General features: G+C 39.3%; 1 protein-coding gene across 3 annotated transcripts in view; it reads left to right on the top strand.

Annotated features, from left to right (window-relative positions):
• LOC149141582 (uncharacterized) overlaps positions 1-26,824 on the top strand; it is a 498,683-nt gene that overhangs the window by 264,776 nt on the left and 207,083 nt on the right. For all 3 annotated transcript variants that reach the window (XR_016265175.1, XM_089452912.1, XM_089452913.1), the window contains one exon: positions 21,869-21,987. Coding sequence is in view for 2 of the 3 variants with exons in the window: in XM_089452912.1 (XP_089309038.1) it covers positions 21,869-21,987 (119 nt within the window). In the remaining variant the exon portion in view is untranslated. The remainder of the gene's footprint in view (positions 1-21,868; positions 21,988-26,824) is intronic.

Raw genomic sequence — 26,824 nt, 5'->3', positions numbered from 1 at the left:
AGATTTCTAAAGTCAACTGCAACCCTAAATTAGGGCAGTCAATACTGGTCAAACTAGAGGTCAGATCACCTCGATTTTTGTGCCAAAAATTGTGGCTTGCCTAGGAGAGGCAACCACACCCAATCCGCACTTCTGGAAGGTCAACGTTTGGTCAACGTTGGTCAAAGAGATGACCTGCTTCCCTAGCTTCCTTCTTTCTGCGTCTTCTTTGCCCTAGGACGTCTTCCTTTCAGCCACACGTGTGAGAGAGAGAGAGGCTCCTTTTATGCGTAGGAGAGAAAGAGAGAAGATGAGTGAATTGAATTGTCCAAATGAGGAGAATGTTGTATTTATATGTAAACGTTGAGGTTGAATAGACATGACTGTTGGGCTTCTGAGCCTACATAAGTTTGCTAGCCGACCTTTACAATGTTTCCATAATCAAAATAAATTCATATCTCCATAAATACTTATCGGAATCGGATGATCTTTAGATCAATGCTACACCTCTCGATGAGAGGAATCTAGGAAAAATATCAGAAGCCATAAATAAAGTGATCCACATGGAGTTTGGCCCTAGTTGCCAATTTTAACAATCTGAGATCTCCAAGACCCAGAAATGGTTTGGGCAGATTCTAACTGGTTTGGGAGATATTAAAATAATTAATATTTTTAATGGAGTTCCTAAGTCTAAACTTAGGAAAAATAAAATATTAATGGGTATTAATATAAAACTGGGTTACCCCGAATGCGGGTGGTTAACGCGATGGGACGGGAGATGGAAGCCAGCCACATGCCGCTCCATGGGCATCACGTGGCCTTCCATGCGAGAGGACGGGGGACGGCACACTCCTGGTTTAAATTGAAGGGACGGGGGATAGCAGATATGAATGCCCAGAGCATTGATGCAGTTATGGCGGATGGGATTTCGAGGCGGGTTGGTGACGATGGCGAGCTTATATCCGGCTGGGAGCAAGGAATTATGGTTATGCAGCACTTGGCTGGCCTCTCTGGTGTTGAAACGGCCCCCTCTCAGGCGGTGGAGTATATTACAGTGCTGGTTCTGGTTTGCGACGGTTTGGCTCATCTGGCAGTTGGCAGGGAGGCTCAAATCACCATGGTGAGACCCAGACAAAGGTTGCTGAGCCGTCGTGGTTCCTCCAGAGGCGGGGGCTCGAGCAGACCTGTGAGAAATGTAATGAGGCACTGCTGCCACTGTAATCTGGTAAGCTCCATTGGAGCCGCTCCCCTGCTCTCCGGCCATCATCTGGATGCAGAGGCTTCCAGCTCGGCCTCCTTGCCAGCCTTCGGCTCCACGATTTTCAACTTCACCAGCTCCACGGCAAATCCGAGAATTAGTGCTCATGTCTCCATTCTGTTCATCGAGAGCCCTCCGGAGGTGGATGACCCCATGGATGCTCAGGAGCAGGGGACGCAGGACCACCAGAAGGATGCAGAGCAAGCTCCGACTGCTGAGATGGAGCAGGATGACAAGAGTCGGGCCATCATTGAAGATACTTCCAAGCAATCCCAGAATGCTCCAACAGCCACCGCGGGGGAAGTGGAAGCGACCTCGCCTACCCATGCTGAGCAGGATTACTACGGCTGGTACCCAATTGTGGAGGAGAAAATGGATGAGCCGAGCGAATAATCTCGCCGGCGCCCCTGCTCCACCTGGGCGCAAGCACGCTGCCGTCTCCTGGTTTGTTGTTGTGTCAGTCTATGGTTTTTGTTTCAGAATATCAAAGCTGATAGGTTTTTGTGTCTCCCCTGCGCGGGACGACCTGAACAGGCTTTTTTGTGTCAATGGTGTTAGTTCTTTCTGTATCCCCTGCGCGGGCTTGTGTGTCTATGGACAGTCTTAGTTTTGTCTCAGTTTTGTCTATGTCTGGGCAAGAGCAAACGGGTCTAACCTGATGTATTTTGTACTCTGTAAATATTTAATAGAATAGTTTTGTTACCGAGAAAAAAAATATAAAACTGGGTTAGAAGGTTCCAAAAGTCATGGATCAAGCCAAATCTAATTCTAGCCGTTGATTAGAGATTTAATCTCGACCGTTGATGGACCAACGAGAAAACTATAAGAGGAGGCTTGAGATTCAATTGGAGAATACACCGGAGTGATCAACCATTCATTTTGCTAGAGCAGGGTTGCTAAGCAAAGTTGAATCAATGATTAGTAGCGAGGGTAGTGAGTACGAGGCAGAGAGGCAGGGACAATACTGGTAGACCAACACAGAAGCAGAGAGAGCTAGAGTAGCAGTGAGTCCAGGCTATGCAGAGCCCAACACAGGGAACGCAGAGCCCAGAGAGATTGCGTGATCCACACATAGGGTAGCGGGAGTGTGATGCAGAGGCTCCCAGAGGCTGCGCAGTGCCTCAAAGGGCTGACGCAGAGAGTCCTAGGGTTGACACAGGTCAGCAGAAGGCTGATGCAGAGGCCAGGAGGGCCAACGCTAAGCTTCAGTTGTGTCAGAGAGGGTTTCGTGGGACATGTTTTCTGATTACCTGTTTCCAGATATAGAGGTATTGCTGCTGTATATTTTTCTTTGTCGGGTGAGCCGGTTTAGGCACCCAGTTGTACTCTGATAAACTGCATAATAATATAACCCTCTGAATAGCTGCACTGGTTTTCCAGCCTTGGGTTTTAGTGGGGACATTGGTCCAAAAATAACGGTGTGACTTGTGTGCTTGTTTTCTTTCAGTGGATGATCTGTAGATGTTAATACTGTACTTTTGTTTATTTTCAGTATTTACATGGTAAATAACTTGTCAAGTAATTAAACAAGTAGGAAGAATAAACTAGATAGTATAGGAAGAATTTCTAACGGTTTAAACTTAGAAATTCCAAGAGGCAACAATCACAAGCTTAAGCTTGTCTCATATAGCAAGATTCTCTCAATCCATGAAGAGGTCTTTGTTCTAGCTATATGCGATCAAACTCTGTCTAACTCAAAGTACATACAAGGATCCATTAAATCCAATAATAACAATCCATTAATGCAATCCAACATGCCATGAAAATGCTTCTACACGAGAGGTGGATCCCGATACCACATGGGATAAATTAGTCCTATCAGCAAAGCACTGTTAGCTCAATAATAAAATATAATATTAGATGTTTATTGTTTCATTATGCAATCATGGGACTTCTAATCATCCACCACAAATAAATAGTAGGTGTTGGGATCTCATCAAGAATATCTCCCTCTGAATGGGAAGCTTCTTCACTCATCATCAATCAAGACATCAACCTATCTAACATATGTCATGTATCAACAAAACTGTCACATCTCAAAGTCAAACTATATCATGTTCTCATATATATATATATATATAGTTATGACAAGTCACCATCAGCGGTTTCATTATCACATATGAGCATGTCATCGAACATTCATGAAGGGTTAGTGTCATATAATTAGGGTAGCTGACAAGTGTATCACAACATTTGCACATACATCTTTTATCAGAGTAGTAACACCATCGAGTTAGGGCATCCATTTGATACATTGTCAAAATGTGGTTAAATCATCATAGCCATTACAACTTACCAAAATCTTATCTACAACAACAAGAAGAGGATCTTGAGTATCCATCTTACAACCACTTATATCTATTAGGGTTACTATAGTATCAAATTATTGTATATCAAAAATTAATGTTTCCGGCGTTGCTTTTCGTAGACAAAATCATGATATCCAACAAGGTCACGTGATAGGTCAGATGCTTGCCAAATATCAGAGAGATCATATTAGCTGTTTCTATAAAATGCACCAATATATCACATGTACTGGAAATCAAACTTACTTTCATATGCATGTGACTGGCATGAATCAAGTCATCTATGAGGGTGATATTCTTGTCATACCTGAAGGCTTAACTTGCCATCCAACATTGCAGCTAAATTGAAGTAATATACTATAGATACCTCATAATATTCAGATATCTTTATCAACTTGTAGCATTCAAATAGCATATATGCTTTGTCATAGGCAGTAGTAGAACTTGCATATTCCTCTAGCTTTCTCTTTCCTATACCAACTTTCATCCAAATGATCCTTAAGAAGTATTAGCTAATCACACCTTCATCAAGGGTTAGAAATACTCAAATACTCAAATATTCATGCAGGAAGGATAAGTAACAATCAAATTAAATCTAAACAAGAGCAGTGTCATAACATAAATCTAGAAGGTACTTATCTTTAATGAGGACTGAAGGAAGTGATCAACTCCCTCATGATTCAACCTTCAAGAGTCACTATACTCCATCATCTACATATTGATGTTGCCTTCAGCAGAATCCTTAAATCATGAAGTACCACAGGACATCAACCACATATCTATCATCAAGAGAGGAGATGCCTCTACTTGGCATCATCAGTCGATTTTATCAGTATCCTGGCTCAAACATATCATCTTCAACCTATCAAAGGTTATATTGAATTTGTCATAAGTGTCAGAATCATGCTGGAATATCCAGGCCCTGACCTCATGACTATCTATCAAGCCCTAATTTCTCTTGTTAGAACAAGGCCGCCTAGATTTTCCTTCAAACCCTAGCTTTCTTTTAGGTCTCCGCCATCTTTACTTCTATTCGACAATATGTGTCTTCGTAGGGGTGATCTCAATGACTTTTCTTCAGCCCAACTCTGAAACTGTGTTAATTTTCCTTAGGGCTACATTGTTTTTTGCTTTGATAATTGCATTGCATCATTTACACATTAAATTCACCCCACAACATTATAACAATATTACAACATATGTAATTATGTAGAAAGAACAATATCAACGACAATGCAACGAAACATAAAGGAACAACATAAGAAAAAACAAGTACACATAGAGACATCAGGATTGGTCAAAGACTAGGGTAAAAGTCCATAAGGGGGAAAACCCAAAACTCTTCTTCTTCTTCGATTAGATTTCATCAATTGTTTGACTGAGATATAAAGTCCATCATTATCATTGTGAATCATATTAGGCCATCTAGGGCTAATCTAGAGGGGTTCACAACTACGTTTGTGAACAATACGAGATACATTCGTTATACAACGAGAAAACTGCGTCCTGTTTAGAATCAAGGTTTCTCTTACGATGCTGCCATGCCATATCAATACACTAACACCTATGTTGTTCTGCCAGACCATTACTGTTCTTAGATACCAACGATACGATTACTGCAATGCTTGCCAATATTATTTTGCATATGATGTCAATTCAATGAACTTATATACTACCAATATGATCCAAGGAACAATTCGTAGATACTATAGAATGATGCCTTTGGAACTAGAGTGAGATGACAGATTGTGGATGCCATACTTATAACGGTGATGCCATACATCATCCATATAGGAATTGCGTTGCCAATATCATATATATAGAGACTATAGTTACTTTAGACATGAGAGACTGTGTCCATTTGTAAGTTACATGAACTGTCATATACCATAGAATATTTGTGATGAGATCAATACATATAACAGTGCCCAGACTTATCTATACAACTATGCCAAGGCTTATCATACATACTAGTGCCAAGACATATAATAGTGCCGAGACATAATGCCAAGACATATAATAGTGTTGTGACTCATCAACAAAGTTGTAGCTTAAGGCTAGTGCCATGAGTGAGCGTGGAGACTTGTGACAATAAGTTAGGTGCAAATGTAAGAGACTTGAGACATATGCGATAAGACTGTAGATAGAGCGAAGGCCTGTAACCAATACTTATGCAAGAGTATGTGATGCCGTGTACATGAGTCTATACCATTTGAGATTATGTGATGCCATGTACATTGAGTCCATGCCATGTGAGACTATGTAATGCCATGTATATTGATTCCATACCATGCGAGACTATGCGATGACTGGCAAAAAAATATGTGATGATAGCCATATAGAGATGCGATGAGAGTCAAACACATAATATATAGCCTGAGCCATTCAAAACTGTATGAGTTGTCTCAGATCCATTTGATGCTTTCCATTAAAGTGTGAGAGCCATCGTACAGTGCAAGAGCCTTGGTGCGAGAATCATAATGGAAGATCATACCACATTACAGACCTGTGAGTTATGTGAGACACAATGAGCGCAAAGGATAACTTTAACATTTGATCCACAAAGAATAGGGCTTCACTTCAAGCCAATGTTATGTGAAGATCTCCTCAGAGACAAACCTTAGAAGAATTCATGATTCGATGATCTAAAGTGAGCTCTTAATCATCCATAGTAATATTAATTTATGTCGGTCATAGACCCTTACATTTGAGAAGCCGACTCTAGAATATGGAGGGAAAATCCTCAAATGTTAAATTTTAAATTTCAACCATGTTATTTTTATTTTATAATTCTTCCTTAGGCAAGATGGGCTTCACATGGGGCTTATGGTTTCCCTTAGGGGAAATTGGTCCTGATGTTGCCCAACTTTAACACATTGTTTGTTAGTTAATGGAAAGGTTGAATGATTCAAATGCATTGACCAAATTAAAATTAGTCTATTGAAAAAAATCACATTCAAAAAAATCTTTGATAAACAAGGATCAAGATGTCCAATGAAATTCTATAATCTTTAGCAATAGAAAGTGTCTCAAAATTGTTACAAATGCATAGTGCTACATGGTGGTGTGAATGGATGACAACTGGTTAAAAAGAATTTGACAATATTAAAGTAAGAGATCGTATACCAAATTAGTGCAGATATCATTTGTCTCATATGTCGTATGCATGCTTTTTTCATCAATGAGTGCAAGTATATGTGACATATGTAATTAAAGAAAGTTACAACTTTTCATGCTACCATACTTGGTTAATTTAATATAATGTCTTGCAATAATTTTAATGTCTTGTGCAGTTATAACTTAATGGTGTTACTTAGAATGGTTGTAGTTGCTTTGGCTATATACTCACTTTTGTTAGTGTAATCTTAGCTAGTTAAACTATATAGCAAAATTATTAAAACTCTGACCATTGGCTGTTCTCTCTCTCCCTTTTGCAAAGGAAAAACTAGCTAGAATTTCCCTTTTCGCTTTTTGAAAATGCATATTCATATTGCTTGTAAGGATGCTATTAAGAATGCACCTCAAATATTCATTTTCAAATGGTATTTTTTGTTGGAAAATGTAACTATGTTCAGTCTTCAATAATGTACTTGTCAAAAGAATAAAGAAAATAATAATAATTGTTGTTATTATTGTGACTTATTAAAGGATGGGTTTCATGCTTGGGTCACCATGTTTTAGGTCAAAGTCCCCATTGAGGATTTCTAGGATTAATTTTGAGTCTATAGAGTTATTGTACATTTAAAGAGACTCTTCTTGGGCTTTTAAATCATGTAAAAAGTTTAAGTATTGAGTCAAATATGAATTATGTCACCTCCACAACATGTCGGCCTAAGAGAAGATCAAGTCGGCCTAAGGACCCCAATCAACCCCACAAGAAGCCTATAAAAGGAAGCACATCGAATTCATTTGGAGCTTCATTCTCTGATCAAGTTCGAACTCTTTTGTAGTTGGGAAGAAGTGTGAAAATCTCTTGTTGCTGAGCAAAAGTGTGAAGTTCTCTTGTAGCTAGGAAAGTCTGTTGTTGGGAAGCCGAAGTGAGTGCGAGTTTGGGGAAGTCTAAGGAGACAAGGTAAAATGAAATTTTGGTGCCTTTCTCTCTGTGTTTCGTGTTCTGGATTGGGAGAACGAAGTCTCGTAAGTTTCGTTGTTGCTGGAAGTTGCCAGTTGCCGTACACTGTTGCCCTAGTTGAAGTTGCTGAGAAGAGGTCGAAGTTCTAGGAGGCTGAGTTGGTGTGGAGGGAAGGTCTGGTCTTGGTCTAGGGTGAAGAGTCTCAAACAATACTATTGAAAGGAAGAATTATCTTGACTGGGTTTTCCCCTCGAGGGGGTTTTTCCTTGGCATGTGCCTACATCTTGTGTCTATTGTTTAATTTGTTGCTGCTTTTGGTAATTTCTTGATGAACAAAAGAAAGAAGATATAAAGATTTGTAATAATAAGAAACATCACAATTAATTATCAAGAATAGGAAAATCTTTACTGCCTTTCTGATTTTCCAACATGGTATTAGAGGTTTGGTGAAGAAGGAAGAAAAAAGCAGTCTCAAATACTTGATCCATTCATAGGTACTATCTCAAGGAAGGAGTCTATTATATTCAAGGAAGATGTCTAACTCAATCAAGGGTGAGAACAAACTTGAAGGAGCATCTAACTTTAGATCCTGGAAGAAGAGGATTGACTTAATCCTCGAGAAGAACAAGGCACTGTACTTGGTAAAAGGAAACGTAAAGAAGCCTACAGAAGAAGCCACTGATGCCGACAAAGCAAAATTCAGGGATTTAGAATTGGTGGCTATGACGTTGATGATAGAGGGATAAAAGGCAATCTTGTCCCATTCATAGCTAACATCGATCATGCTCAAGAGATGGATGAAGAATGAGCTGAGGATTACGAAGATGACTAAAGAAGATTCTGTGGCAACCTTCTTTGTGAAGATAGGTATTTCATGTCTTTTCAATTTTGGATTCATGTACTCATTTAGTTTTGATTATGTGAAATACTAATCACCTCTCTTCCTATGTTGTCTTGACTAGGGAAAACATCTGAAAGGAGGAGGATCTCTCAAGATAACGTTAGTCAAGAAACAAAGGTACGCTTTAAATAAAATGATTGAAAGGATTATTCATTTGATGATCTAGTACTAACTTTGTTATGACTAGCTGTATTGAATCTTAGTGATTCTTGTTTGGGTGATTCATCTCTTGATAAATCTACCCACCCCACTCTTAACTGATATTGTAGAACCCTAGACAGGTTCTTGAAAACCCTAACCAAAGGGTATGCTATTGTGAATGTCTGAAACCCTAAACTGCTTTGGGTGATTGTGAAATGCTAGTTGAAGTTTTATTGATCATGTTGTGTTTGGGATTTTGGTGTGATCAGGGAATCCTAACTTGTTAAGATTGAATGATAAGGTATAAAATCTTGGAACCTTTGAAGTTTTGGTAATATAGGGTTTGCTATGTTTCTACATTGGAACCCTAGCTCATTAGGGTTTGGTGGAATGTGTGAGCAAGGCCCTTATATTGTCTTAGAAATGTTTCTTTTGGTATGTGTATATTTGTCTGATCAAACCTTAAGGGTAATCAAGATGATTGTGTGTCTAACTCTTATTGATATCTGTGATGTTGGGTTGGATTATCTCATAATATGAAATGTCTTTTAGGCATGTATAGATATGTCCTTTTGGTTGAAACTCTAGGTTGGTCTAGATCAAATATAGTAATATTATATACTTATGTATGGTTAAGAATTCCTAGATATATGTTGACCTAGTTTTGGTCATAAGTCTTGGGACTTACTAAAAGTTCTTGTCTTACGACTTAATGGAAGTCCTTGTCTGAGATTCTAGGATGATGATATTCGGAAATCTGGGGTTTTTATAGCTAAACCCTAGTGAAGTTAAATTGTCTACTATGTGTGATATAACAATATGAGATCTATGCATTTAATGATTGTTGAGATTGTGGAATTCTAGGGTTTTGGAGTTAAACCATAGTCAACGTAAAATCTCTATAATATGTTGATTTAAGATCTGTGTAAGATTGTTGGATTTGTGAAAATGAAATTCTAGGGTTTTGGAGTTGAACCTTTGTTGAAGTAGAAATCTTTGATGAATATTGATTATATGATAATTTGAGATTTGTGAAGAGATTGTTGAAATTTGAATTTTTGGATGAGTTTGATGATTGCTCGAAAATCAAGGGTTTACAAACTAACCCTAGTGGTCAATGGTCATGTTAGTGAATGTTTGATGGTTGATTGAAATCTAGGGGTTGAAGCTAACCCTAGTGGAAGCTGGCAATGTTTTAAAACTCCGACTCGGGCTCTGACTCGGCCGAAGGTCAACTTCGACTCGGTATCGACTTGGCCGGCTCGATTTCAATGACTCGGTCATTGTAAAAAATACATTAAATATTTATTTTTTATAAAAACACATAATTTTAAAGATTTTCATTCATGTTTCCAAACACACAGCGTCAAAATATAGATAGAAGACAACATATGATCAAAGTAGGCTCATGAATATATCCATTATATTAAAATGGCACCCAGTGCACTGTCCAATATATACACGATGATGATATAGAGATCAAAACAAAAACACATAACCAAGGAGGCTAGAAATGGCCTCTACAACAAAAGTCTGTGACCAATACTACTGACTACTGCTAGAGTTGCCAACGTCATCTAGCTCAGTGTTACTTGGGAGCAGGAGCGACATTTTCAGAAGCTCCCGGTTTGGGAGCGAATCCTGGAGGAGTTCGACAACAAATGTCACTAACATCAAGGTACATAGAGGGATTGGTGCTCTTGATTAAATACGAGTTCCATACCCTAATACATGACAAAATTCAATGGAAACATTGCAATCCCCCAATCCTGAAAAACCGATAAGTCTGCTGGATTTTGAATGAAATCTAAAATTCTACTTTCTCCATATGAAATCCAGTGACGCCGGAACCACTATCAAACATCCTGAGTCATTTCAGGGTAATGTTAAAAATTTAAGTAAAAGGATGAAAATGAAGATTAAGGAGAATGTCACTTTTACTTTAAGAATTTAACATTACCATGAATAGCATAGCCTTAGTAGGGCAACATGATCAAATACTAGGGTTTGGGAGAGGGGAATGGACCCCAAAAACCAACAAACTAATTCATAAACCCCTTTGGAGTCCCCCACACTTAGAAAAAAACAAAATAAAAATAAAAATGCATGTTTTTATGGTTCATTGGCCACTATCAGCTACCCGGCCGAGTAGTTACGGATCCAGCCGAGTCGGCCGAGTTATGACTGACTCGACCGAGTCATGCTATGACTCAGCCGGGTCAATCATAACTCGGCCGACCAAACCGAATTTTCTACCGGGTTGAAATTTTTTTTTCGGCTCGGACCAACTCGGCCGAGTCGGTTCCGAGCTGGCCGGATCTTAAAACAATGGAAGCTTGTTAGATTAATGACTAAGCTATGATTGAATTTGATTGATTCTTTTGTATGAAATCTAGGAGTTGTATGGGTCCCTAGTGAGAAGTCTGACATATGTATTTTGAAAGGATGATAGATGCTTTGTAGATCTATATTTGTCTGAATTGGTCTAGGGTTATCTATATGTAGTAGTAAGGTAAGTCATACATTTGGAAGACACATTGAAACCCTATAAGGAATGAATGTTATTATGAAGTAGTCTAAGGTTTATGACAAAGTCCCTAGCAAGATGTTGAAGAGTATAGGTCTCTTGTTTGTTGTTGATTTGGGGTAGCATCGGATGTGCTCTAGCCACGAAATTTGGTGGAGAGGTTGGGGTACATGAGATCTCCAATACCTAGAAAGGGTTTGGGCAGATTCTAAACGGATCAGTGGATATTAAAATAATTAATATTTTTAATGGAGTCCCTAAGTCTAAACTTAGGGAAAATAAAATATTAATGTGTATTAATATGAATCCGTGTTAGAATGGTCCAAAAGACATGGATCAAGCCAGATCTAATCTTAACCGTTGATTAGGGACTTAATCTCGGCCATTAAGATGTCAACAGAAAAAGTATAAGAGGAGGTTTGAGGGGCACTTGGAGAACATACTGAGGGAGACCAGTCAGTTCAATTTCTGGAGCGGGGTTTGTTGAAAAATTGAACCAGTGGTTTGGAGAGCAATCAAGAGGCAACAAGTATGGAACAGAGAGATGGGAGATCAGCGCAGAAGAGGCAGACATAGAGCCAGAGGAAGCCACGCAAAGGCAACAGAGACTGTGCAAAGCCAGAAGGGCCTGCGTCATCCATGCAGAGGTTGCAGGAGTGACGCAAAAGCCCAGAGAGGCTGCACAGAGCCTCAGTAGGCTGACGTAGAGGGTTTCAGGCTGACGCAGAGGGTTTCAGGCTGTAGCAGAGGTCAGTAGGGCCTATGCTGGGTTTAGGAAAGTGCTGGAAGTTTGTCTATCTGTGGGTAAGCCAGTTTGGCACCTTGTTGTACAAGAAAATTGCTGAATAATAAAATCCTCCCTTGCTGCACTGGTTTTCCCACATTGGGTTTTTCTGGGGACATTAGTCCAAAATAACTGTGTCAATGTGTGCATATTTTTGTTTCTGTATTATGATGTGATATCTTCAGCAATATTTATTTTAATGTTTGTTGAAGTAATTTCATGAATAACTTATTATTTTTTTTCCACAAAAAATCAAACCTTCTATTGATATAAGAGGGTTACATAGCATATGCAGTGCATTGTCTTTTCCCTTTTTTAAGAGAAAACCATAAGCCGCTGTTTGTAGGAAATTTCAGAAATTCCACCCTATAGCCCTGTCAAAACCGATCTATAATATAACAAAAAAACTGTGGTGTACCCTACCCCAGGCTTCCATATAGGAAAACAGCCGAAAACGGAGTAGACGGAAGCCCACAACAGTAAAAAAAACCAGCGAGTAGACACTATGCTGGCAGTAAAGTTTTAATATCAAGTATGGACAGGTGCTCAGGCCTCCATTATGAGGAAAACAACGCTGAGTCCCATTGCAGTTTGTACATATACATAAGAGTTTTTTACAACAAATTATACAAGAAAAAAAACACTAAGGACTAGAAGGAAAGAAGAGCTGTTGGCTGCTCCCGAATTATGCAAAAACAGGAGGAGCAAGTCCCCTTGCCACCCCATCGACCACTTCTTCTACTGACCATGCGCCCAAAACCTGCTCAGTGCCTTTTTTAGAAAGGCTGTCTGCTTCTGTGTTTCTTTCCCTGTAAATGTGACAAATTTTTAGCTTAGAAAAACAACTTTTAAGACGAATAATTTCAGCAAGCAAGGGAGTTAAAAAAAAATTCCTGCAACGATGCATTCCATTGGCCCACTTGATTGAATTCATAGAGTCCCCAAATATCTGAGCCTCCCGCTCATTGCGAAAAGAGAGCCAACAAAGAAGCAAATGTAAAGCTTTGAGCTCAGCAAAATTATTTGTTCCGGTACCAAGTCCAATGGAGGCTTTGAGGATGTTCCCCAAGGGAAAGTGTATGACCAGACCAGCGCCACAATTCTTGTTTATATCTGAGGCTCCATCGAAATAAGCCCACGGGATAGAGCCCTTTATTTCTTCTGCCTGAACAGGCCTGATGCTCTGAGAATTGGATGGGAGTGGTATGCTTTCATATATGGCAATGGGGAAGAAGGTGTCTTTGAAAATCCGGTGATTTTTGGCTAGCCAAATTCCCCAAACAACCAACAGGGGCAGCGATTTGACTTTATCATTGGGAGCCTGCTGCCACCAATTATACCAAGCCTTAGGTATCTCCTCTCCCTCCCAACAGAAGGGGACCTTAGTCAGTCTTAACATTTCATTCCAGAGGCTTTTAGAGAAAGGACAGGCAAGGAAGATATGCTGGAGGGTTTCCTCGCTCTCCTTACACAAGGAACACCACCCAGGATCCATTTTCCCCCTTTTTTGGAGAAAATCCCAAGTAGGTACTTTCTTTTGAAGAACACACCAGAAAAACAGCCGAGTCTTTGCTGGCCCTTTCAATTTCCACAATGGCTTGGCCCACCAGTTTGGCTCCTCCCACCCCTTTTGAGACATAAGCCAATCATATCCCTTATTTGGAGAGTAAAAGCCAGTTTGAGAGTGCACCCATCTCAACTCGTCTGGTTTTTATAAAGTAGATCTGAGTCTTCCTAGAATGGTCATCAATGAAGGTGACGAAGTATTCGGCAGCACTACGAGCTTTTGTGGACATGGGCCCATAGATATTTGAGTGTATCAATCCCAGAACACTCGTAGCCCTACTGTTGCTTCTGGAATAAGCTGCTTTGGCGTACTTGCCTAGTGCGCACACTTTTCATACATCATCTCGTTTGGTACTTAATTCTGGAACTCCTGGTATTGTTCTTCCGATAATTCTTAGAGCCACATGGTGTAAGTGCCCCATTCTCCTGTGCCATAGTTCATTCAAATATTTTTCCCCACTACTGCCTATAAATGCCATTGAAGATTCTAACTGTAACTTATATAGCCTGATAATTTTGACTCCAATTTGGGCCTTCTTCTTCCAACTCAGACGTTTAACATATACTTTCTTCCCAATGAAGAAAAAACATGGCCCTTGTTTTGTAACTAAGATATAGAGAGTAAGTTCATCCCGAATCCAGGCACATGCAACACATTGGTCGCTCCAAGCGGATCCCCTGCTTTTGTTTGAAAAACTACAGTACATCTTCCTACCGGGGTACATTTTGACTTATTTCCCATGGTGATTTGGAAGTTCATCTGTTCTTCTTGATAGCTCGAGAAGCATTCTCGTATTCCTGTCATGTGCGCATAAGCTCCACTATCAATATGCCAAACCTCAAAGGAAGCAAAACTTGCTAAGCAAGTGACTTCTTCTTCCAATCTGGAAGCTAACATAGAAAAGTCGTGATCCATATTCTTCGTGCTTTCCTCTTTCCCGAGAGAACTGCGTGAGTCCTTCTGAGCTGTTGCTCCAGCATCAGGTTCCTGACTCATTGCAGATTCTCTAATCCTGTTCCCTGATCTCAGCTCTGATACCATGTGAATATTTGTAATACAAAATTCTACTGTAGTAACTGATTTATTTCTTCTACTTATTTTCCACAATAAGTTATTTACAAAACCCTTCAGTAAACATCAAAATAAATTCTACTGCAGTGGTCACATAATAGCATAGAGAAAATAACAGTGAAACACAAACACAAGAATCAATCACATCAACATAGTTATTTTTGGACAATTGTCCCCAAAAAATCCCAATGCGGGAAAACCGGTGCAGCAGATGAGGGTTTATTTATTAATCTTCAACAACAATCTCTTTACAAGGAATGATTCTGCAGAACATAGAGAAACTTCTGAGAAAACACTTGAGATAATTTTTCTCCTCACTTTGGAGAAATTCTGACACCCCAGAGAACCTACAACCTTCTCTACATCACCTCTGCGTCCTCTGTGTGAGTACTGCGTGAGCACTGTGTCCCTAGCTACGCTGTCTCTCAGAACCCTCCCTCTGCGTTGTCTCTTTGATGCACCGCGTTACCTCCTCCTTAGTCTCTGACTGATGCTGATGCCCTCCTCTTCCTTCACCCTGCAACCCTCCCTCTGAAATCGAATTCTTACTCCTTGAGAATCGATTTCCCTCGGGTTACTGAATATTTTCCTTGTGGGTCTCCAACTGACCCTCAAACCTCCTCTTATACTTTCCTTGTTGATGAATCAACGACCGAGATTAAGTCTCTAATCAACGGCTAAGATTAAATTAGACTTGATCTTCGTCTCTTAGAAGCTTCTCACCCATATTTTCATTAATACCCATTAATATTTTTATTTTCCTAAGTTTAGACTTAGGAACTCCATTAAAAATATTAATTATTTTAATAAAACACAATCTAGGTGGAATTTCATCAAACGATTTCTAGGTCTTGGAGATCTCATCTGTTCTAGGCCCTCCACAAAATTTTGAAGCTAGAGCACATCTGATGCTACCCAAAATCAACAATAACAACAATAAACATTCCAGTAGATCAACAAACTAATAATTCTAAAACCAATGGCCAATATGCCCAAAGTAGGAAAGATTTACCAAAATTAAAAAATCAAATATTTTTTTGAGCCCTCTTTAGGTGTGTGATTCGGAAATTGCAGATCTGATTTAGTGACTTATGCAGAAAATTCCAACAAGCAAATATTTAGATCTAAGCTAGATACTAGATTCCCAAATGACCAAAATTTAGGATAATTAAAATTTTGCAATTTTGAGCGATTTTGACCAATTCAAATGTGTTTTTAGGGCTATTATATCACTGTTATCACTGTAGTAATAAAACAGAGACAAAATGAGGGTTTAGAGAGCAAACCCTAGGCCTGAGTCCTTGAAGATGAACTTGCCCAAGTTGTCCAAGATTTTAGGATGAAGATGCCACCTGAGAATCATACTTTTGAAGCCCAAAAAAACCTGCAAAACCACCAAATCTTCAGTTCTAAACACTTCAGAAATGGACAAGGGCTAAATTAGGGCTAGAGAAGGCCAACACTAGGCCAAATAGGGATAGTGTTGAGGCTTGGAGGCTGAAGGAAGGTAGTCAAGGGTAAAAAATGGCCAAAGTGGGAAAAACGAAGGGAAATGAGGCAAGGAAAGCCCTAAAGGGCTGGATGTTGGGGCTAGGGGGCCGAGAAAGAGGGAGCGGTGAGGGTTTTAGGGTTGAAAAGCCCATGGCTAGCCCAAAGGGCAGTCGTGTAGGGTGGAGGAAGGAGGTGAGGCTTCCTGAGGCCATAGCTAGGCCAAAAATTGCCTAGAAACCCCAATGCAGGGGCTAGGAAGGAAGACCAAGGCACTTAGAGGCTACAACGTGCCTCCAAGAGGTCGAAAAAGTTGACGCAGAGGCAAGAAAGGTTGACACAAAGGCAGAAAAGGCTAACGCTGGGCTAGAGGAGGTTGGATCCGGGCCCGGGAAGGCTTAAAGTTGAAACCTTTGCTTCAAAAAAAAATTTCTCCTCTCGATCTGAATTTCGCTGCAAATTTCTCAATGGGTTGCCCTGTAAAAATTTCTAGAGAATAGATCTTACCTAGAAGGGCCTAGATCTGGATCTACTTCAGCCTCTTCTCTTGATTTCAATAGATCTCACCTGCAAAAATGAAAATAAAACACCCGAACCCCAAATATATGCAAAATTCTTAAAATGCCAAAAGCCCAATTAGCAAAAATAAATTACAAATTAATTTACAAATATACAAATAAATAAGGGTTTTGAAAATTTAATTTTTTGAGAAATAATTTTTTTGTGGCTATTTTATTTGATAAATGTCTAAAAAGTTAAAAACGCTTCAGAAACCCCATGCACACTATAGCGTTAGCGAAGATTTAATCCACTACATAAATATTCAGGATCCAAGCAAAGTTGATCCCTACCCATAGTTTGTGAACTTGGAGACCAAGGACTGAAGTACCTGCATACACTATGTATTTATCTCAGACAATCATACATTAGCACAACATAGGAAAACCTGTAGTCAGCACATATCACAAATCAATGAACATGGACACCTCGAGTTGCACCCCAAAGTCTTTACTATGATAGAAAAAATAGTTCTCAGCAGGACAATAGTTTACATGAATATTTAAGCAATTCTTAGTCAGAAATCAGATTGCTAGAGACTCAAATGACTCTTTAATTTATAGATAAATCCTTCAAGTGAAAAATAACGACTAGTTTCCTTGATTCTTGTCAAAATAATTTTGGCTGTCAAAAAATACTTGATCATTTTTTAATCTTAGTCGTTGAATTTTTATTTTTGATTAATTTTTGAATTTATCATTTAACTCCATTTTAATTAATTATTTTGAGCTAATTTCTTCAAATATTTGACTGACTTAACCACCAAGTCCCAAGTGTAAAATTTTTCTTGAAATATCCAATATATCCTTGGTGGAGGACCTCCAAAAATTAAAGCTTTTAAGACCCACGAATTTTTCACTTGGAGAATTTAATTTTCTTAAGACATTTTAATTTGATTCTAATTAATTAAATTTATGGCTTAGGATTTTAATTAATTTTTGCCAGGAAATTTAATTAATTGACATTTGAGGGGATTAATTATTTCTTCCACCCTCTAATATTTTAACCATAGTGTCTAAATATGAGGGACCATGCATTAAAATATCTTTTACATAAGATTTACAATTTCAACCCTCAAAGGGGGAATACCTGTTCGACTTAGACCCTTAAAAAACATGCCCAATCTGTGACACAATATGAGCTAGCAGACCAAGTGATTTGTAATAAAATAATTTAGCCAAATCGCTGAAATTATTCCCAAATCACTTTTACATAAGACTCTACTAAAGCACTAGGATTCACCTATGACTTTGACGAAGAATTCCACCCTAGCTTTGGGGTGATGCTGGAGGGAAAATCTCTGCCAACTATCCTTGTTTAGAAACATAAATGAATTAGTGAGACGAAAAACCTCCTAGGATGAATCTCGGGCCAAAATAATAGGCTTACTTAGTTTGTTACATACATGCACGGTCCTACTAGCATTATTTACATTACAAAACTTACAGAATGGGTTTACAATGACATATGAATTGCTGGTAGATGATTTGATCCTTTTGAAAAAATTTCGTACTTCTGCTTCCTTGGAACTTTAACAAAATGTGTGCAATAGTGATCTCTATTATTCTACTGTTCTTTATGGTTGAAGTTTTGAAGTAAAATTGTTGAATGATATATTGGAATAAGCTAAAAGAAGATCTACATCAAAAGTAATATCAAAATTTCAAAAATATTTTGCTAATCCTAATTGCACTAAGAAAATCAACGGTAAATTACATGACTTTTCCTAAGTTTACTTTAGCTTAATGAGCCATAATAGTACTTATGTGCCTTTCCTAAATTACAAAGCATCTCACACAACCTAGAGCAAGTATCCTAGGGAGATATTGTGGGTGACTTTTGCACGCCTAGACACTTAGGCCTATGTAGTACCTACCTGAGCTACAAACATCCACACTCCCTCTTAGCGAGGGAGGTAGTTTTTCCTTTGGGACTACTTTTGATCTTGGAACTATATCCACTACCTTGGCTACTCCCTTTGAACTGAAAGCCTTCTCTGCCACGTGGTCTGAAAAGATCCTCGAAGTCGAACTCCCCTTTGCATTGTTCCTAGAAGCCTCCCACTCTTGAACAACCTATAAGATCATCTTGTACCAAGAGACCTTCTTGATATACTTGGAGGAAGTTGCCGATTGCTCCTCGCCTCTTGAACCTGAAGGTTGACTCCCTTTAAGTTGCTTAACCTTCGGAGCATCCCGCTCCTTGTTCTCTGTGACCACTCTACTTCTTGCTATTTCTCTTGTGCTAAGTCCTTCTAGCACAGATGCCTTTCTTCTCCTTGTGACCCCTATACTAAGTCCTAACACCCACAAGAAAGCCATTGGTTTACAGATTTGTAAATATCTTTCTTGTGGCTTTGTCTCGGTCCTTTGAGACACCCATGGAATGACCTGTTACCCATCCCCTGACTGGTACAGTCTCCCTCTCTCCCTCTGAGGGTTGATCTTTGCTAATCTTGTTGGCACGCTTGGTATTGTCCTTCATGTCATGATCTGTTTGCCACTACTAGCTCGTGCTTGTTGCGGTAAATCCTTTTCCCAACAACTTTTGCTGGCCACTACATCTTGCAGTTACTCGATCATGCCCAACGCGACACTCTGCGAGCTCGACAACCCTCTATTTGGCTTTGTGGCACCATCTACATTGTACCTTCCCGCTTCCTATGTGACTTGCCCATCCGTACCCTAACTACACTTTGCACTATGCAACCCTTATGCATGGTCTTGACATCCACTTCGCATATCCCTCACACGATGTTTCTTGCACTACTTACATTGTCAACATCTATTGCAGCCTTGCGATTTGTGCAACGACTCTGGCTCGACATTCTTATTTGGATGTCGACCTGACCTACCTAGTTCCTTGTTGTGTCCCGTTTGGGCCAATTTGCACTATTGGCTCAGCTGCTGCTAGATCTATCAACCTTTGACTACCTATTGGCTATCAATTCCCTACACAACAACTTCTATTTACTTTGTTGTGTTCTCTTTCATGGCCCTCTGCACACACACTCCTACCTTGCCTTCTGTGATATGCATCCTTTTTTCTTTTTCTCTTTAGCCACTCATGGTCGTTGCTTAACCCCCACAGAATTTCGGCTGCCATTGTGCGGCCTGTAACCTTTTTCCACTCGGGCACTTGAGCTTGTCAGTGTTGATTACTTCACCTGTTGCTTGTCGACTTGGTCCCAATTGTTGCCAAACGACTGTCAACCGCGCTTGGCTTGCTTGTGTCGCCCCTCTACCATTGTCTTGCGTGTCACTGTTCTCTACTTGTCCACTGGTCGATCCTTCCTCTTGCTTCCTCGATAAGATCCTCACTGATTAGCCTGCACTCACGACTCAACGGGTGTTCTTGGCCACTACGTGCTTGACTATTGCGGGATGGCAACTGCAACACTCAGCTTGACAACCCTTCATGCAATTGCTCATGGCCTGATGCTGTTGTCGCTGATTGCCTTGTTAGTCCAAATTCTTTGCTTCTTGTTTCTCCCTTTGCGATTACGTTTTCAGATTCGCGGTAGGGCCTTCTCTGTTGTTCTCCTCAGCCCCAACACTGTGACGTGGCAGCCATTTGCCTGCTTAGATTGTTGTCTTGTGATTGTGCACCCACTAGCTGTCGTTGAAAGATTCTCCCTATCGCTGCCCTCTTTCAACATTGTCTACTCGAGTGGTAATGCTTTGCGGTCGACGAGCAACTCGATTCTTCGATTTCGTTAACAATGCAGCCTGGGGACATGACTCCATGGCACGTTCCTTTGCGGCTCCAAATGACTCTTGTTCAGTTCCTCTGTGTCGATCAACTACGACCCCTCTCGACGAGCTGTGGCATGTTTGTTCGAGCTTGTTTGTCCAGACTCCATTTTGTGTCCCCATTGTATAAGCTACTCTCTTGTCTTCCCAACCTGACAACTATTGCAACTCAAATCCCGTGATTTCTTAGCTCTCACTAGCATCCCTGCACAATTTTGTTGTCTCTGGCCTTGTATCCTTGTCAGCTGTAGTTCCTGGTGGTTGGGTGGGTTGTCAGACCTGTTGGCCACCCAGATGGCCTACGTGCACTTTCTTCTTCATTTTTCTTTTCCTTACTAAAAAAAAAATCGATCCCACTTTGTGCTTGTTCTATCGCTATTTTTTATCAAGCTCAGTTGTGGTCGATTTCTTAGCCCCCCCCCCCCCCCCCAAGATAAAAAAGAAATTTCTTGCTTTCATATGATCGTCGCCAGACCTAGCCGTCGGCAATCCAATACGAACTTGGCACTTATGATTTTGAGATCTATTCAGAGTTCACTTTGATACCATGTTAACATCCTGCAAACATAGCGACCGACACTTAATTCCTAGCAGAGTTAACAAATCTACTGGTTAAATACAAAGTTAGGTTCGTTAACACAATAAAATTCAGCAGAAGCAAAATATTCCAATCTCAATTACAATGACACTACAGATCCCACCCAATCACAGTTTTTCATTAATAATCCAAACTTACTTGGGCTTCTATCCTGAGATAATGGTCCAACTAAGAAAATACAAATGCCTTGGATCTGATCCAACAGATTTTTCCTAGATTTATGTTTGATTTCCTTGTTAGATCAATGAACATGTGGTTTGGGCATTAAAGTTGATGAGAAAAACAAATTGAAACTGAGTTGGGCTACAAGATAAAATTTTCCACACTTGGCCAATTAATTATTATTGTTGATACTATTATGTAATGTATTAGTGTGTGTACATACACATACACACATTACAGTATCTGTATTGCTCAAATACTAGCCTGCTAGTTTGTTTCCAGAAGGGCTATCAAGTGCTTAGGTTTGGAGTCTTGTTTAGCAGGTGCTTAGTCTTGGAGCCTCCACTGTCTTAATAAAGCTAGACAAATGCTCATTTAGAGAGGCCCAAGGATGTTTGCATAATGTAACCATCAGTGCTCCAATTTTGGTTAATGGTAATATCAGACATGGAATGTATCGGGCACTGCAATTGTCAAGATTGTAGCAGCAGTCATTCTTTTCTATTATTGTGATAATATCGATGATAAATGTCTGTGTTTAATGTTTATTGTGTGCATCTCAAAATCTAATAACTATGAATAGTTGCAAAACATCAAAAGCTGGTCTTAACACTTTTGTTATTAGAAAGACTGAATTATTGAGTCGCATTCTTGATTATATTTGAGCAAGAAACATCTTCTTACAGCTTCTGTATGATGCACAGGTTTACTTGTATACTGGACTTGATATAATTTCTTTGACATTTTGGTGGGCAGTATTCCTGATTTTAACGTGGCCAGTTTTCACGATCTCTGTCAAATTCTTTGGTCGACATTTGCTTAGGTAACTTCTCCATCATCTTTTTCTGATTTTACCTTTTTGATCTAGTGGATACCTTCCTGAGTGTAATTTTTTTCTTTCTTTGTTATATTTAAAAAATTAACACAAGATACCTCAATTTTTAGGCACGGTATAGCTTGTTGAAAGTCAGAAAATATATTTTTATCAATTTGACATGGCCTTCTGTTAGATTCAAATTTCATATACATCTTGAAAAACTTCAGATTTGTATTGAAGCATACAGTTGCCTTGCCTTCAATCAATAATTTCAGCAAAAAATTAATCATCGTTCAATTGAAAGGTAAAACATACAGAAACGAAAGAATGCTTGTGCGAAAGAAATATAAGAGTGAGTTGATATGCCTTAGAAAATGATTATAGAAACTATTTCTATTCTTGAACCTGTCTAAAAAATTCTACCTACTTCCAAAACATTTTGTAGCGGTATAAAATGCTCATCTATTAGGAACCTTTGGCATTATTTTGACTTTAGGTTTACTGTTGCCGGATTATAGTTTTCAGACTTAGGTTGGTACTTTGGTTGTCAGATACCCAATCTGTAGGGATTGAAGTATATTGTAAATATTTTTGTAAATAATTAATATAGGAAAATGAAGAGTCATAGGCGAATCTCAAAGAGACATTTGAACTCTTGGAAGATGAAACCAAATGTCATCTGCTCAATGTATTTATTTATGACTTACATTAATGAAATCTCTTGAATACGTGGAGTTACTGATTCATTTTCCTGACAATGGTATCAGAGCTCAGAGGTATTTTTCGAACTCCCATGATCCTACCCTTTTCCAGGAATTTCTGCTATTTAATGCCTCCACATCTCTACATCCAGAAATCACAATGCAGGCCGTACAAGCATGTTGCATTTTTTCTCTCTCATGCGTTGCAGCTCCTGTTGGTTTTTTGTTTTGTGGAAGTGAAGGTCAGGGGTGACAGGCTTCTGCTCCCGCACATTCCTGACCTTTGATGATTGCAATATACGTTTCCTACAAGATTTGGATGATTCACAGTCCGATTTTTAACTAAAGACCCACGCCCAATTTTCCTTGAGATCTGAATATATCTTTGGTACAAATACTGTCAATTGTCCTGGAATTGATGACACCTGCTAAAACCCTTATCAGGATGCATTTGAATTTTCTCACATGTCATTGAATTTGGGATTTCCGTCACTTGGAAAATACCTTGAGCATTCAGATGAGGAGAAGCTTCATCTTTTGGAGATAAATCCTGTAGATGTTGATGATTGTAACTCTGGCAGGTACTTCTGCACAGGCCTGAGTGTCTAGGCATGCAGAGGTTACCCAAAGTCTCCTTAGACACTTGCTCTAGTGTGAGCAAGTTGTTTTTGTTACTTAGCCTAAGTTAGACTTAGGAAAAACACATAATTATTATGTTGGGTTATTGAATTAAAGTAAACTTAGGAAAAGTAAAGTAAATTACTTTAGTTATTATTATTTAATCTCATGCCTTGATCTCAAGTGAAGCAAGATCTAATTGCTGCCATCAATCACTTTGGAGATTAAGGTTAGGGATTTATCTCAATGTAATGTTATAAAAGCAAGGGTAGGGAGAAGGAGAAGACTTACCAAACAACAACACAAGATTGAGAGAGGCATCTCATTGAGTGTGTTGGGTCCGAGGAAGGGGCAACAAGGAGATCCAGATCAGCCAAAGAGTTCTTGATCAACTAGATCAGATCCAGTGTTGTATGTAACTATTTCCTCAGTTGGGCCATTTTCATAGGAAAGGAGCCTAAGTAAGTTCAGAATTTTAATGAAGAACTGTGATTGGGTAGAATCTGTGTCATTCTTTCCGTGATTGAGATTGGTAAATTTTGCTTCTGCTGAATTTTTGGGTTAATGGACCTAGCTATGCATTTGATTAGTAGATCGTTAATCTACTAGGAACTAAGTGCCAGATGCTAGCTTTAGAAGAATTCTAACATTAGATTAAAATCGAAATTTGTCTACTCAGAATATCAAAGGAAATTCCAATGTACGTTAAAGTGGTTTAATTTCCAATGAAGTTTATGTAAATGTAACACGGATTTCTTCATATTGCATCCAAAACTTGAACCCACTCATGAAATTTTGTGTGCAAACAATCAATTTTTCTATCTAACTTTGAAGTACATTCGTATTGATGGCCAATGATGTCCCACAATGCTTGACATTGAAGGTGACTTGTGCAACATTCCTTTGGTATTGAAGTGCATTCCACCATAAGGAATTGTCAAAATGGATTACCCCTTGAAGCAAATCAAACATTCGAGAATGCCCTTGGCGCACAGATTGGATGCCTGAGGACATTGTGGTAAGCAATTTTGTACATTTCAGCTTCTGGCCTCTATAATATTGCTCGAAGTGGTGACAAATGTACTTGGGACAAATGCCATTCACATCATCATAGGCAATAGGTGGAAGCCAAAGAGAGAGCAGAGCTCTTGCAAAGAGTGAATGGGGATTCTTCTCATCTAATATTTGATCATGAAGTCCAAATGCATAATTTTCCATACATACTTGATAAGGCTTATGCTACTGGGGTAACTGTTCTTCAAAGTATGTAGAACATGCCAAAGATGCTAAGTTAAATCCTAATTTGCTTGTAAAAGCTTCATAGTTGTAGAAATATTTTCCTAAAATCAGTTCCATAGAGAAGCTTGAATGAAAGAAGAATTTCAAAGGTAGTGGTGTAGGCATAATCCCCATGGGAAATATGATCTTCATTATGTCTGTTGTGGGAAGAACGAACACAAGCCTGTAGGATCCCATGGGGAGAATCTAATCTTCATTGTGTCTGTTGTGGAAAGAAAAGACACAAACTTGTAGGATCCCATGAGAGAGATCAAAGTTGTGAAATTTCTGCTATACCTAGAAGGTGCTATTAACCCAGTTAATTATTCCGATTACTTATACAGAACAAATTAATTTATCAGTTAAAAGTAATGAATAAAAACATAAATAGTACCATTCACCAAATAAAATTGCAGCAGAATACACGAGAAAACAATCACACTAATGATACAGATTTTTGGACAAATGTCCCTGGAGAAACCCCAATGTGGGGAAAACTAGTCTTCAGTTTGAGGTTTTATTATTATCTTCAGCAAATCTGCTATTATAGACCAAATTTCATCAATTTTGGATGGCTACATTTGATTTCGTGTGAAGCCCTAGGAGACACTAGGGTTAGGGCTTAGAAAAGGAGAAAGGGAGGTGAAAAAGATTATCGTTTTGGTGATCACCAAGGACTAGATCAATGCCTAGCCTATTGGGAGAATGGAGTCAATGAGATTTCAATGTTTAGATTTTCTTTATCCAGTCAAGGAGTTCCCCAGCAAATACACATGGCCTTAAAGGCAACAACCAGGTTACCAAGGAAATTACACTCCTTGATGCTGCAATTGATGAATTTTCAAGGTAATTATGAAAATCATATACTCCTAGGCACATTTATTCGCTATAGAAAACATGAAACATATAAAAAAACCCTCACAAAATCAAGATTCAATAAATTCGCATTCCCATTAGGGCAACAACTCCAGCTTCATGGGCGAAAATTTCATACATTATACGTGTGACATAAATAAAGAGAAAGATCATAAAAAGGACAGTTACAAGTATAGCGAAATTATCCAATCATCAAGAGTGAGAAAATATCAAAGCTCCAAGACCAAGACAAGATTTCCAAACATCAAAATGCATCAAAATATCAAATTCATCCTCCAATAGCTATAGCGAAAATCCCAGAAGAAACAATGATCTGAATCCAAGTGATGATCAAGTAAAAAGATCATCACATCAATATATATTATCCTCTAAGGGGTTCACTTTGCCTAATTAGGCCTAATAATGACCCAACTAATAAAATAATGTGCAAAAATAACATTACTTGGTGACAAGCCTGCTACTGCTCATACTAGCAGGGGACCTAAGGGGAAATCCCTAAAGGGAAAATGCTAGGCCAAGGGCAATAAATTAAGACTTAGCCCACTGTCACCTCAGCTAAGGCTCACTTCTATTTACGGACTTTCATCGATGGGAGGAGACCTGGGATATTATGGAGTCATTGATGAGGGATATGTCAATGAAATAATATGACCCAAATAATCCCTTTCCTAGAAGAGTGAGAAGGATAAGGCTTGCTTGCTTCCTAAGCAAGGTACAAAGTATTCTAGGGAAAGGAAAGGAGGATTCAAGGGTTAGGTTTATGGGATATGACTTATGAAGGAACTTCCCAATCCCTAAAATCCTTACTGTGATTGGTATCCCAAATGGTTCTTGAAGCTGTAATATTCCTAATTAGCCATGGCTAATTGGAATATTCGATTTTGCTCAATTTTGCCTTCTATAGTTATTTATAAATAAAAAGGTGAGGAAAGGGGGACATAACTCACTTTTTGAATAAAGTCACTCACTAGTAGCACAACGTTGTAACTTAAAAGGGGAGCCAAGGGGGCCAAAGGACCACGTAGAGAAGGGCGCCCACGTAGACACTTGGAGGGACTGCGCAGATGGAGAAGGAGCACGTGGCAAGAGAGAGACTACGTTGGAGGAGGTGGGCCTTAGGGTTTTGAGAGAGGCCAACGCTATAAAGGAGAGAGGAGCCTCTTCATTTGGGCATTGGGTTATGTTGCATTTGAGCTAGTCACTTCGACTTAGAGCATGCTGGCTGTTTAGCCTGTCTGCAACACTGTTTAGTGCATTGAGTGTCTCCGTTCGGAGATCTCGCCCTTAGCCCTAGGGGACTTCGAGTGCCTACTCGGGCAAGGTAGTTCCATCAGTATTTTGCAGGAGGAGCGATCTCTGGAGTTGAGGAG

The sequence above is a fragment of the Pinus tabuliformis genome, chromosome X (assembly GCF_031772625.1).
Source record: "Pinus tabuliformis cultivar Carrire ecotype Pingquan chromosome X, CPIR1, whole genome shotgun sequence".
Lineage (NCBI taxonomy): Eukaryota > Viridiplantae > Streptophyta > Pinopsida > Pinales > Pinaceae > Pinus > Pinus tabuliformis.
The sequence above is the reverse complement of the archived record's forward strand: the minus strand, read 5'-3'. Positions and strand labels throughout refer to the sequence as shown.